At 37.0% G+C, this 13,496-nt stretch overlaps 3 protein-coding genes across 5 annotated transcripts; all 3 read right to left on the bottom strand.

Annotated features, from left to right (window-relative positions):
- Positions 1–877: 877 nt before the first annotated feature.
- LOC106331638 (mitochondrial phosphate carrier protein 1, mitochondrial) lies at positions 878–3,603 on the bottom strand. 3 transcript variants are annotated; one of them, XM_013770029.1, is made up of 7 exons: positions 3,401–3,603; positions 3,135–3,278; positions 2,454–2,803; positions 2,330–2,373; positions 1,462–1,676; positions 1,237–1,361; positions 878–1,153 (listed from the first exon to the last, which is right to left on the bottom strand). In XM_013770029.1, the coding sequence occupies exons 2-7, from the start codon at positions 3,273–3,275 to the stop codon at positions 1,099–1,101; spliced, it is 930 nt and encodes a 309-aa protein (XP_013625483.1). In that variant the 5' UTR covers positions 3,276–3,278; positions 3,401–3,603; the 3' UTR covers positions 878–1,098. The 3 variants fall into 3 exon arrangements, with proteins under 3 accessions (XP_013625483.1, XP_013625484.1, XP_013625482.1); XM_013770030.1 differs by having other exon boundaries at positions 3,135–3,275; XM_013770028.1 differs by lacking the exon at positions 3,401–3,603 and having other exon boundaries at positions 3,135–3,386.
- A 2,120-nt stretch (positions 3,604–5,723) lies between these two features.
- On the bottom strand, positions 5,724–7,249 carry LOC106328254 (homoserine kinase-like). The gene has a single exon (XM_013766660.1). The coding sequence runs from the start codon at positions 7,140–7,142 to the stop codon at positions 6,033–6,035; it is 1,110 nt and encodes a 369-aa protein (XP_013622114.1). The 5' UTR covers positions 7,143–7,249; the 3' UTR covers positions 5,724–6,032.
- A 1,288-nt stretch (positions 7,250–8,537) lies between these two features.
- LOC106331920 (troponin T-like) lies at positions 8,538–10,089 on the bottom strand. Its single transcript, XM_013770355.1, has 2 exons — positions 9,862–10,089; positions 8,538–9,144 (listed from the first exon to the last, which is right to left on the bottom strand). The coding sequence occupies exons 1-2, from the start codon at positions 10,075–10,077 to the stop codon at positions 8,953–8,955; spliced, it is 408 nt and encodes a 135-aa protein (XP_013625809.1). The 5' UTR covers positions 10,078–10,089; the 3' UTR covers positions 8,538–8,952.
- Positions 10,090–13,496: the final 3,407 nt, after the last annotated feature.

Raw genomic sequence — 13,496 nt, 5'->3', positions numbered from 1 at the left:
CTTTATCAATCAATCCATGTTCGATTATGGGTTCTTAGGTTTTGAATTACCTTTTAACCTTAGATGATTGTTGAATCGGACCACCAAAGGAGTTGAGCAGCAAGCTGGACACGAACGGGACGCGAGCTGGAATGGATCGAGTCGCTTCTATCGGGTCGCAGACGTCCTTTGTTGCTTGAGGGAACGCCTTAATCGTCGGACGCCAGCTGTCTGATGCTGTCGCGAACGAGGAAGAGGTCGCGTGCTGGAGCTGCTATCGGGTCGCGAACGTCTGAGCTAGGATCAAGAACGCTTTGGGCTGAAGCTGATCGGGGACGCGAGCTGGAACAGATGCGGGAACAAGAGACGCGATCGGGGTTTAGGGTTTGTCGGATCGCCGGCTAGGGTTAGGGTTTTAGGGTTTTTCGATTTGGGTATTAGCTTAGGGATTTAGAGTTTCGTGATGATAACGTCTTATAAAAGTAATGAGAAAGTCTCTATTTATTCATAGCATAGAGGTTTCTTATGTAGGAGATTACACCGTCATAGATAAATAGAAAGATTACAAATCATAATCTCTTGATTACGAGGCATCCACAATTTGGTTCATAACAAAATTATACATACTTATTATACAAAATATAGAAATAATACCATCACCTAATGGCTAATTGTGATAGATTCATGTTATCACAAATATAAATATATGCACAGTATTAACTTTGTTATTACGGATCTAGATCGTAGAAGATAACTCATAAATCCAACCAAAATTTTATTCATTTAATCATTTCTAACACAAACATCTATTTAGCACTATAATATTAATGAATGAAGAGGAGTTTAGTATTCTCTCAAATCTTTCTTTTGATAGCCGAGATGGTCCGTAACATAACCAATATAAGTTCAAAAATATCATTATTGGCACTTTACTTACAATCCAAATCCAGAGGTTGAACAAATGCATTTGCAGTGAAAGAAAAAACAGATCAAAACGGTCATTTGAACCGCTACACGACACACTCACAAGATGATATCTACTTGCATAACAATATTACATAATAATATGTTTTGAGTTTCTGGTTCTGAAGTTGACATGAAAATCTACTCTTCTAAGCCTCACACTGCTAATTTAGTTGCATCCACCGGTTTCTCAACCCCTCCACTTGTAGGGCTACGTTTTCAACAATCGTATAATCACTGGTTAGATGACAATCAGAGCTTCGAATATGGAAATTTGGAGAGAAGACTACTTACAATCCACTCAAGACTTTGATGGCGTCATAAAAAAACCATTGTAAGGTTATGACAGGCCCCACTATGGTGATTCGAACAGGAAGACTCCTGGTGAAAAGGCCAACTAACCCAATGTTCCTCACAGCCTGAAGCTCATCAAGCAGTAAGCAAAATGTCAATCAAGAATACTTTCTCGGTGGAATGGATTTTCAAGATTGATTTATCAAATGATGGTTAAGAGTCTACCTGCAACACATTCTTGGCTTTGTTGTTGTAGAGAGACGAAACAACCACATCAGCGGGGTTAGAGATGATTGTACCTACGGCTCCAGCAGTGTACCCAGCTAGACATGTGACACCGAGTTGTTGCGACTTAGAGCAATCTTGCTTCCTTTTCTGGATAATGTTCTTATATATAAACTCCACTGACTGTTCAAACGTTGAGAACATCACCATAGAAACTGAAACCACATAGGAGACATAATCAATAAGAATATCACCATAGGCCTGCAGATTTTGTCCGAACCGAATTTTGGTTGGGTTACGGTTTTGAGTTCGGTATGATTTTCAAAATAACTCGGTTTTCGGTTTGGTTTGCGATTTCAAAAAAAAAGAAAAAATGAAAAACCAAAAACGGAAAATAACAGAAATCAACAAAAAAAACTGAACCGAACTAACCAAAAATAACCAAAATAACCAAATTTAACCACAACTATCCAGACTTTTAATATAATTATGCTGAAATCTAACCAAAACCCCAAAAAGTTTTTATTTTCGGAAATATATAAAACCAAAAATAATGAAAAATCGAACCGAATTAGTTGCGGTTAATTTCAGTGGAATTGTGGCCGAACCTAATTAACCGAAACCGAAAAATACCCAAACCGGAAAAAACAAAACTAACCGAAACCGCAGGCCTAAATTATAAGATACTGTTTTGGTAGAGAACACAACCAAGTTTACCAAAAAGGCTATCCATAGCTCAAATATTTGTCTCATATCTTCAAGCTAATGTCTAAAATAGAATAAATTCAAACTGACACAGAGAGGTGGTAATATTCAGAATGAAATAGTGAAGCAATGCACGAAGAGAGTAAAGCAGAATATGTATTACATGGGAGATTGCGACACCAGAGCGGGAAAAGCCCCCTGTGAAAGCTGCATTTGGAGAGATAAAGACTCAAAAAACAAACACAAAGTGAGAGCCAAGCAAAATGATTCTGAGAACAAGGGCTTACCCAGCAAGACCTTCGTTTCTATATACTCTTGGAAACCCATCAAGCAACCCTTTTGCAAACATGGGCTGCGTCTGAACTCTAACTTTTATGGCTTCAAAAGGACACAAGGCCATATCTGCGAATATCTGAGCAGAAGCGCTACTGAGAAAATATATGGAAGTTCTGTTGTGGTTAGGCAAGACATTGCTGTAAAGCCTCTTGAAGTATTCATAGAGTCCGAATCTGCATCCGCCTTGAACGCCATAGCCTAAGAGCTTCCCTGACCAACCTCTCCAGAGATAGGAACGGCCATGTTCTCTTAAGAGTGTGGAGAAACCTGAGGGAATGCTGTTGTACTTCACAGGATTCACCTGCAAAGTGAGAGTGTGTGATCTGTCATTGACTGTTCAATCATGATGAACCAATGAAGCTAGCCAAAAATAGCAGTTTTAAACATCATTACACAACACAAAGAGCAAACAGGTTAAGTCATTAGGAGAAATAAACAAGATTAGAGATTTTTAGCATCAAAACTAAATTGACTTATTACCAAATTACCAATTTCAAGAAACAAAGAGCGAGACTGTTCAATCATGAAGATCCAATTTGAGCACACAAGACTGAAGAATCTTTAGCATCAAAAATCAAATTAGGTCAAGACCCATATCAAGAAATCAAGAAGCAGAGAAACAAATCAAGAACCTGCATGTTGACTTTGAGGACATCAAGAGGGGTAATAGCGAGATGTGTTGTTCCAGCACTGAGCATTCCTCCCATGGTACAAACGGTGTAGAACCAAGGAGACGCCAGTTCATCGTCTAGTTTCCTCTTGACACTTGTCATCTTCTATAATGACCGTTTCGAATCGTGAGCCCTCAGAAAAAAAAGTTGCTCATTGGCGTTTTCTAGGGGAAACCCCAAAACCCAGAAATGAAGAAACACGTCACGAGGAAGGGGAAAGAGCTTACGTGGAGGGTTCTCGTGTCTGATGGCGATCCTTTGTCCACGTCTCACGGACGCTAAAGACAAGGCCCAGAAGGAAACAGAACGCTCTGTTTTAATCCTAGAAAAGAAAGTTCCATGCTTTCGGCAACGGGTTTAGGCGGAAAAATCGAATCTTTTTTTTTTTTTTTTTTGTGTTAAGAAGTTGATTTCTATTTAGGTTTCCATGCCGGCGCACAGATGATTCGTTGCTTACTGTTGCCGGAATTTAATAACGACTCCTCTCTCCAGTTGGGCTTTCCATGGGCCTTTTAGATCCGCACTGTTTACGAAAATAATCATAGATCAAAATAATGAGATACCAATATAATATCAGCTTTCTATAGTGTGATTAGTGGAATCACACAATTGGATTTTAAATATTTTTTAGATACTGTTTATGAAGTAAAAGTGTAAACCTAATCCCAAAATCTAGATATTTTCTTTATAAAATTGCTCAACTAATCAACTACGTAGAAGGAACAATAAGATTGAACATGAAATGGGGCAGATTTTAATACAAAGATATCGAAAAGAACACACATTGGTGTCTAGGCCTCGGCATAAAATCCATAACCCTAAATCTAAACCGAACCCGAACTGAAAAACCCAATCCGTACTCGGTCCGAAATGTAAAAAATATCCGAATGGATTTTGTAATGTGGTACAAAACATATCTGAACCCGAAGTTATATCCGAATGGATCTTGTAATATCCAAAATAATATACAATATAATTATATAAAACATGAATATATATTTCAAATATTCAATTTCATATTTATTTTGATATGAATAAGTATTTTAAATTTAAATAACTACCTTAAATACTTAATTATATATAAATAAGTATATATTTCTTATGTTTTGCTTTTAAATTTTTGATTTTATTTCGGGTATATCCGAACCGATCCGATATAACCCGAATCCGAATGATATATGATTAGTTTATGAGTTCTATGATGTGATACAAAACCGATCCGAACACGATGTGTTATATCCGAACCCGACCCATACTTGCGAATTTACTAGAATGGGACCTACGAGGTGTTATAAAAGAGAACCGAAATCCGAAAAACCCGATCCGAATGCCAACGGGTACCCGAACGCCCAGGCTTATTGGTGCATATTTTGCTGTTCACTACACAGGATACAATGTCACTTGTTGATCGCATTCCAAAGCCATGCCGGCTGAAGACCAGGGACCAGCAGTGCAACCGTCCATGGCCCATTTGCTGGAAGAGGCCCGTAATTTTTTTATTTTAAATGTTGTAGTACAACTTTTTTTTTTGTAAACTAGACATATAACTCTTTAGTAAAACGAAATTAATAAATACAAAAATTAAAGATCTAATTTTATGGAAACAAAATCTTATTTATGTTAATCTGTTTAAATTTTTACCAAATTATAATTAATATTAAAATATTATAATCAACATTAGAAGTAGTTACCATAATGTGAGTTTTTTTAAGCATGAGTATATTTCATCAAGAGTCTTTTTCTTTTCTAAAAAAAACTGTTCGTATTTCCGGTGACTATACAATTTTAAAAGATTTGAAAATTGTTGATTCTTCAAGGATTCTTGCATAGTTGATTAGTTTCTGTAAGTGATCTATAATATTTTGTTTACTATCCTGTTTTTTTTTGTTTAAAGATCACTGATTTTTTTTGGGTAGAGCAAAATATTTTTTCGTTTCTAAAATCTCCGAGGATTGTTTTCTTATTCCAGGTATTCATTTCAGTTTAAGCTTCATCAATTCATTTTTTGATTCTTAAATCCACGTGTATTTTTCCTTTTACTTAATTTTTAAAAATTAACTTGACCTTGAAACAGGGCCGACTGAACGTAATATTTCGAAGGTTTTTGTAGAGGCAAATAATCTCATTCTCAGGAAAAAAACAAGTTATAAAAAGAGTAAGACTTGTTTTATTTTATGGTTGTGCTTACCTTTTCAAACGAAAAGGATTTTATTTTACCTTGTACCTATAATATCAAATTTTCAATTTCATTTGTTAAGGGGCACTTTTCTTATTTTGCCCCAGAGCCTGTAAAAAATTTTGAGCCGGCCCTGTCCGAAGCTGTGATCTGTGATTTCAGGTCGTCTAGCTCTTTAGTCTTGTATTGATCATGCCTGATAGTGACAATGTCACTTATTGATCGCATTCCAAGGCTGTGATCCGTGACTTAGAGCAGACCAGAAGTGCTGCTGCCAACGGTCTGCTTTTGCATATTTTAAAGAATACTCATAGATTCAAGTTCAAAACTTTTTTATAAATAAATTGAACAGAAACTGAAACGAGAACCAAAACTTAACTCGTAAGCCAATTTATTCCAAATACAAAAACTGCAAAAGTTTTATTTGAAATCACAAACCTGTAAATCATTGAACATCCAATCCCTCAAAACATCCCATGACGCCCACATTTTTACAATGCCCTCTCTAAAATCAAAGTCTCAGAAGAAAGTGAGAACCAAAAAGGCATGATGCCACAAGAGACTGAACACTGTCCTTGTACTCAAAGAACAATCATCTCTATACTTTCTCTCTCTCTCTCTCTCTCTTGAGGGGGTACAAGTTTAAATTTAGAATCTTTATTACCATATGAATATCTCAAACATCACCTGGAGATGCTACTGACAAGCCTAGCACCAATCTTATCAAGCTTCTTCACAGAAGCAACAGACTTCAAGTTCCCCACTTTTGTAAAAGCTTCCACCATCTTCTCTCCAATCTCTTCTCCTTTCTCCTCCACGTCAATCACCGCAACCGCCGTCGGTCCAGCTCCACTAATCGTGCATCCAAACGCTCCAGCTTCCAAAGCGGCCTTTTTCACAGCTTCCATCCCCGGTATCAACGGAGCCCTCGTCGGCTCCACAACTCTATCCGCCGACAAAGCCTTCCCTAACATCACCGCGTCTCCCTCCAGCACCGCCGCGACCAAAGCAGCCGCTTGGCTACTGTTCCAGACATGGTGAGCCATCGGAATCTCTGTAGGCAACGCAGCTCTCATCTTCTTGGTCGGAGCTTCGAACTCAGGGCTCACTAGGACAAAGAAGAGATCTTTATCCGCAGGGAACCTCAACGGCTTCAGATCAAGAGGTTCGTAGCTTCTAATCAAAACGAACCCTCCCATGATCGCCGGCGCGATGTTGTCGGCGTGATAACCGGAGACTTTCGCTTCCGATTCCAAACCGGCTAAGACCAATTCCTCCCTCCCTAGCTTCCGGCCGAAGATCTCGTTAACCGCCACGGCGGCTGCGGCGGCGCTAGCTGCGCTAGAACCTAAACCGCTTCCTAAAGGAAGCCCCTTGTGCAAATCCAACGACAGCCCGACAGATCGGATCCCTAGCATCTTCATCGTCGCGATCGCCGCGATTCCGGCGCAGTTCCGGAGAGGATTCGTGCTGAGTTTCGTCGCGGTTCCGGTGATCTCCGAGATCAAGATCTCGCCGGCGCGAACGGAGGGATCCACGCGGAGAGTCACGTGGTCGCCGAGGCCGTCGACGGCGCAGCCTAGGAAATCGAAGCCCGGGCCTAGGTTAGCGACGGTCGCCGGCGCGAAAGTCTTGACGGAGGTGAAAACGGGCTCCGGCTCGACGGCGACGAGGGTTTGTACGGAGGCTCTGCATCGAAAGAAGGAGACTTTCGCGAATAACGGCGGCGATGGTTTGAGCTGGAAATGGGAAGATGGTTTGGATGGAGAGTGGAAGGAGAGAGTGGTGGCCATTGACGAAGGAATACAAGTAAGTGAGGGCAACGACAAGCTAAGCCAGAGATGAATAAGAAACGTGACCACTAGTGGTATAAATTTACTTGATTTTGGGCAATTTTGGTTATTTTTCATTTCAAAATATTGGTATGAATCGTATTGGTTAAAAAAAAACTGAACCAATCAATTTCTGAACAGATAACCATAACCAAGTTAATTTGAAAATTTGTTGATCGGTTTAAACCAATAACCAAACATAAATCAAAAACCAAAATTTTTAGTTTGGTTCTGGTTTGGTTCAAACGGTAGGCGTAGAGATTAGAGTAGAGTGAGATCAGATTCGGAACTCAACGGCTTTAGCCACACAAAACCTCTAAACCGGACTTGGTGAACGTAAATAATCTGAGTCCCAGATGAATCAACCTTCAGAGGATTATTAAGATCCTGAAAAGACGTGAATGATTCCATTTGGCCACCACGGCGAGAACGGATTGTCTGTATTTGCTATCCACACACAATTTCCATGAGAGAATATCCACATCTCTACATGTGGGTGGCCAATACTGGCAATCCGCTACCCCCATTATTTGAAGAAACCAAACTCCAAAACACTGTAAAAGACACAAATGTGTGTGAGAAAGCACTTAGGCCCTGTTCGTTTGTACACCTGGAAGATGCATCCAGATGTCTCATCGAGATATTGTTCGTTTCTTCATTTCGTCCATGCATCTAGATGAATCATCTGAATGCAACTATGTTTGTTTGCTTTTCATTTTTTAAATTCTATCTACATCCAGGTGGACTTGTTAATAAAATGATTAAAATATAGTTTTTTACGTTTTTATGGGTTTGGCGGAAAAATACGTTTTTATGGGTTTGGCGGAAAAATACGTTTTTGCGGTTTGGACGGAAAAAGTGTGTTTTGCGGTTTTGGCGGGAAAAGTGTTTTTGACGGGAAAAGTTTTTTTCACGATTTTAGCGGGAAAAGTTTTTTCATGATTTTGGCGGGAAAAGCATTTTTACGTTTTCGACGGGAAAATACTTTTTTCCGGTTTTGGGTGGGAAAATGCGTTTTTCCGATTTTGGCGGGAAAATGCGTTTTTCCGATTTTGGCGGAAAAATGCATTTTTCGGTTTTGGCGGGAAAATTCCATTTTCCGGTTTTGGTGGGAAAATTGTGTTTTCCGGTTTTGGCGGGAAAATGCGTTTTTCTGGTTTTGGCGTAAAAATTGCATTTTCCGGTTTTGGCGGAAAAATTTCGTTTTCCGGTTTTGGCGAAAAAATTGCATTTTTCCAGTTTTGGCGGGAAAATGGTTTTTGCAGTTTTGGCCGGAAAATGCGTGCATGAACAATGTTTCTTGAATAGCATACGTTATTCATGAGAAACTAATTCTGTTTATTGTTACAGTTATTGATCAACAACAAAACTTGTTAAAACTCTAACTAAATGTTATTGTAAGCCAAACAAGAGTGCCTTTTTCTTTTAGACTTATTTTAGCCATGTTCTTTACGTTGACGCGGACGCAGCGTCGAGCGGCTTTAATTAACAAACAAGATAGCCATGTTCTTTAGGTTGACGCGGACGCAGCGTCAAGCGGTTATAATTAACAAACAAGATAAAATGGAGAAATTTAATCGCAGCGTCGGTAATAAGTTGCCACCGGCGACTATCGCTAGTGATCGTATCCGTGTTTTCATCGACGCTGTAAATATTAGCGGCTGACGCCGACGCTGCGTCTCAAACATGTGTCGCTAGAAATCAGAAACAGAAAGTCTCTTTAGATCTCGACGTTCCAACCCTTTTTATTTTCTCGCAAACTATAAAAAATCTATTGCTGCTTCTCAGGTTGTTCCTCTTCTTCTTGGTCAGGGTTCTCTTCTTCCTCTTCTTTCTTCTCTTCCTCTTCTTCTTCGTCTTCTGCTGGAGGATCATAAGGCATTGGCGGTGGCAATGGTGTCTTCATCGGGCTAAACTTGGGGAAAATATCAGGCCTTCTCCCAGGTTTAGGCCTCTCCCACTCCTAACAGTAGATCACAATCAAATTAACGTCAGTTATGGAGGAAAAATGTAAAGAAGATAACAAAGGAGCATGCATTTCAAGTCAAGTGTCTTTTTCTATTATGAGAATGTCAAGCACAAATCCTCGAACCAATAAGAACATGCTCTTAGCGTACATGTAGATTCTCAAGTATTCATAACCAAAACTACAGAGAAAGAATGTACACTGACTCCTCATAAATAAGAATCTACATAACACTCTAATACAACTGGAGCAGTTCAACGAAATGATGAATATTAACTATCACTTTAGAAACAAGAATAGGGGGAGTTTTTACACCGACAAAGAACAAATGATATAACTGTTAACACTTGATAGACAAAGAAATAACCAAACAGTGAGCTCATTTATAATAAAATTGAAACACAGTATTATGCAACCAGAACTGAAAACCTACAAACATGAAACTGAATTATATTTCAAAATAGAAACATAGTTTAAGCTCCCCAATATAGTTTTCTTATATTTATCAGACAAATGTAAGAGGTCGATGTAATAGAAACATGGAGGTGTAACACAAATATGGAGGAAATGGCAATAATCATACCATGGCACAACAGTTCGACCAATAGCTACTTTAAAACCCTAACTCCTCTTTATTCTCGGTCACCGAATGTTAGGGCGAACTGAAATGTGAAATTGTGGGAAAGATCCAAATTCTAACTGATGGGAACTTACAATAGGGAAATCTAGAGGATTGCGACGAGTGAGCTTCTCTTCTTCGGGTGCCATAGCCACAACTTGCAGCTGATTATTCGATTTTCTACCCTTCCTATTGCCAGGTGAAGAACGCCAGCTGGCGGATGAGGAACCAAGGGCACGCGACGAGGAGCAAACAAGCGAACGCGAGTCGTGTATCGAAGAAAGCAACCCTGCAGAGCCAAGCGACGCCATGGGAATCGATTTTCCACCAACCAAGAATTATCGTGTCAAGCTTCATAAAAGCTTTATGCTTCTTCGTGGGCCTATCAGATTCTGGGCTTAAATTCTGTACGGCCCATTAATACTACGCTTTGTCGACCCAAAAGAACTTAACAGACTGGATAGTAACACAAGTCATATAATTCGTTTGCCGTGCCTTCGTACGTATACTTTTGAGTGTCATGGGTTGTAAAGTTTAAAAGGAGCTTTCGAAGGGGATCAAATATACCAGTTCGTTAATATCCAGTGGATGAAGAGACGTGGAAGAAAGAGAGACCTTGAAACAGACAAGATGGAATGTTATGTCCGCGATCGAAGTCAACCGACTAATCTGTGGATCGCAGCGATACCGACATTTATAAATTCTTTAGTGGCCAACGGAATCGAACTGCGGGTTCATCGTATTAGGATTATCCCTCAAGTGCCATTTGTAAATGTGTTTTATTAATGTTTACTGGATTACATTGCGTCTTTATTTATTCAAAAGAGTGTAAGCCCTAGCTAGATGGACAGGTGTAATGATCATGAGTCATCTTCACAAACGAGGGCTGCAAATGGATAAGACAGTTCGATTGCATACACTTCTCTAGTACAAGCCGTAGTCACTGCATTTTGAGGTACTCTGCCTTTAAAGAGCATATCCGCTTGTGACCATTGCTGGCTGTTTTGACTGCTTAACTGATTGTGCTTGGTGTTTTTTTTTGTGACTTGGCTGGTTCTATGTTGTAAGCAACCTTGGCCTTTTCCTTTCTCTTCTGTTGTAAAGGCTCGTTTGCTCGATTTCTCTGAATTGATTTTCTCTGTTTGAACCACTGGTGTTGATTGTCTAATATCTCTGCTCGAATTTGGTGTAAGTGCACATCAACACCTTATTTGAACCGAAGTGAACATAAAACTGTTGTGGGAAGAGATTTAGTGAATATGTCATCCAGTTGATGGCAAGAAGAAACATGCTTGACAACCAAAGATCCCAATGTCACCATTTCACGGACATTGGGATATTACTGATCTAGACCCAAAGTGGGATATGTTGAAGGAAATCCACCGTTCGCCATGATCAATGGCTAAACCGCACTCATTATAAGTGTGAACCCTTTCAAGGCGTGCATTTGATAGAGCAACGCCAAGAACCTCATAGTACTTCTGCCCACTGTGCAAGTCTAAGGTCAAATCCCTCATTAAATCATCATCTTGAATTGAACATATGTAAACACATTTGTTCAACCGTTTTGCATCAAATATGTTTCGGTCTTTACTAGGAGATCTCAGAGATTAGGAGATCGTCCAAAATATAATTATGGATAATTTAGTCTGTATAATTTATTGATACATTTATATATGATGTAACTGTAAAAATTAAATGAGAAAAGAATAAAAACAGAAAGAAATTCCTACATTAATATTTTTTTTCTACACCTTACTTAAAAATACTTTAGAAAAGGATTGTTACAACTTTATTTATTTATACTTGACTTTTGAAAACTATATAAAGCATGATTGGTAATTTTATGATTGCAAATAAAATTAAAGTTAAACACTTATTATATCAACCAATCGCCTCCTATATATGTGGATGAAACATCTAGTTATATGTATTAAATAGTTTTTAGTTTTTCGGTTTTAAAGTATATTTTTGGTGTTTGGAATATATTGTCGAGTTTTGAATATATATAATTAGGTCTTCATGTGTATTTTTGGATAGATACATACACACACATATATATATATATATATTGGTACACTTCGATTATTTGAGTATTAAATAGCCAAACTAAACTATATCCAATGAAAAAAAAATTATGAGTATTAAAAAATCTAAAAGTAAAAATCCCCAAAAAACATCTGACCTAATTTCCATTTGCTATAAAAATATCTAAACTACTTAGTTTTCCGTTTAATATACTACATATTTTCGATAGCCAATTAATACATTAAATTTTGAAAAAAAAAAACTACACTGCTAAGTTAAAAATGTCAACCCATTAAACATAATTTTTAAATACTGTTTCTAATTAGAAAAAGTTCTCATCTTTGACCTAATTTTCATTTTTTATAAAATACATAAACTATTTTGGTTCTCCGTTTAATACCCAATCTATGTTTTGATGCCAAATTAATACCTAAATTTTTTAAAATCAAAATTCTTATACGAAATTAAATAAACGAATAGAAAGAGATGAAAATAAAATTGAATATTACATTGCATACATAACAAGAAACTAATGTATATTGAAAACAAACAAAAAGATCTGAAAATTAATATTATTTGTTTATTTTTATGTTGTGAATTTTAGATAGTCGTCATGTCGAACCAATAGTTTTATATTATAGTTTCTAAACAAATAATAGTTTAATTAAAAAAAAAATTATAAAACAAATCATTTCACTACAATTTGGTCGGTAGTGAAAGAAGCATTAAGAAAAAATATTTCAACTTTCAAAAATATTAGATACTTCAGTTGTGGTGAATATTTAGTTACAAGGTGCTCACATCAAGGTGCACATATATGTGTATGTAAAAAGTATATAAAATAGTTTACAAATATATAAATATATAAAGTATAATATATATAACATATATATATAATTCTTTACATATATGTATATATATGCATATAACAAATCGAATTAGATATCAGGTCCTAAAAATATTGGTATTTGTGATTTGCTTCTTTTTGGATATTGTATTTTAGTATTTGATTTGTTTCGTAGAGTTACGGATATCCAGATTTTTTGGTTCAAATCAAAACAGATAATGAATCAAATCAAAATTTATGAATATTTTGTTCAACTTTATCCGTAAACAATAAAAATAATATATATATAGTTTGACTTTTGATTCATTATCTATTTTTATTAGAATCAAAAAAATCCAGAGTTTTATTGGAACCATGTATGTGAGTTTTATATTAAAAAACGCAAAATACATAGTGTGAACACATTTATGAATATAGTGAGAGCGCGTTAACATACTTATTATCAAATTATTGTGAGATTGCGACGTATTTATTATAATGTAAATGCATTTATTACAATGTTTTTCTTTTAATATAGAAGAGATTGTTTTCCACTCTAAGACCAAGTGCAATGGCGTGTTGAAAAAATTAATTCAACAGTTGACCAGATGCAGTGGTGTGTTTAATCAAACGTTTAAAATGACTTGGCACACAACTAGCTGAAAAAATTAAACCCGTTGAGAGGGAGAGAGACAGTTTGATGTGGCATAGTTCCATTGGCCAAAGAGAAAGTGGTTCTGCCGACTTTTCTTTGATTGGCTGTGTTTAAATGTATTGTATTAAATTTTAAATTTTCGTAATTCTACTTTTTAATAATAATTCTTTATATTTCATGTCTTAAATAATTGATATTTTATTAAAATTATAAAATTAAAC

Source organism: Brassica oleracea, chromosome C3, assembly GCF_000695525.1.
Source record: "Brassica oleracea var. oleracea cultivar TO1000 chromosome C3, BOL, whole genome shotgun sequence".
Lineage (NCBI taxonomy): Eukaryota > Viridiplantae > Streptophyta > Magnoliopsida > Brassicales > Brassicaceae > Brassica > Brassica oleracea.
The sequence above is the reverse complement of the archived record's forward strand: the minus strand, read 5'-3'. Positions and strand labels throughout refer to the sequence as shown.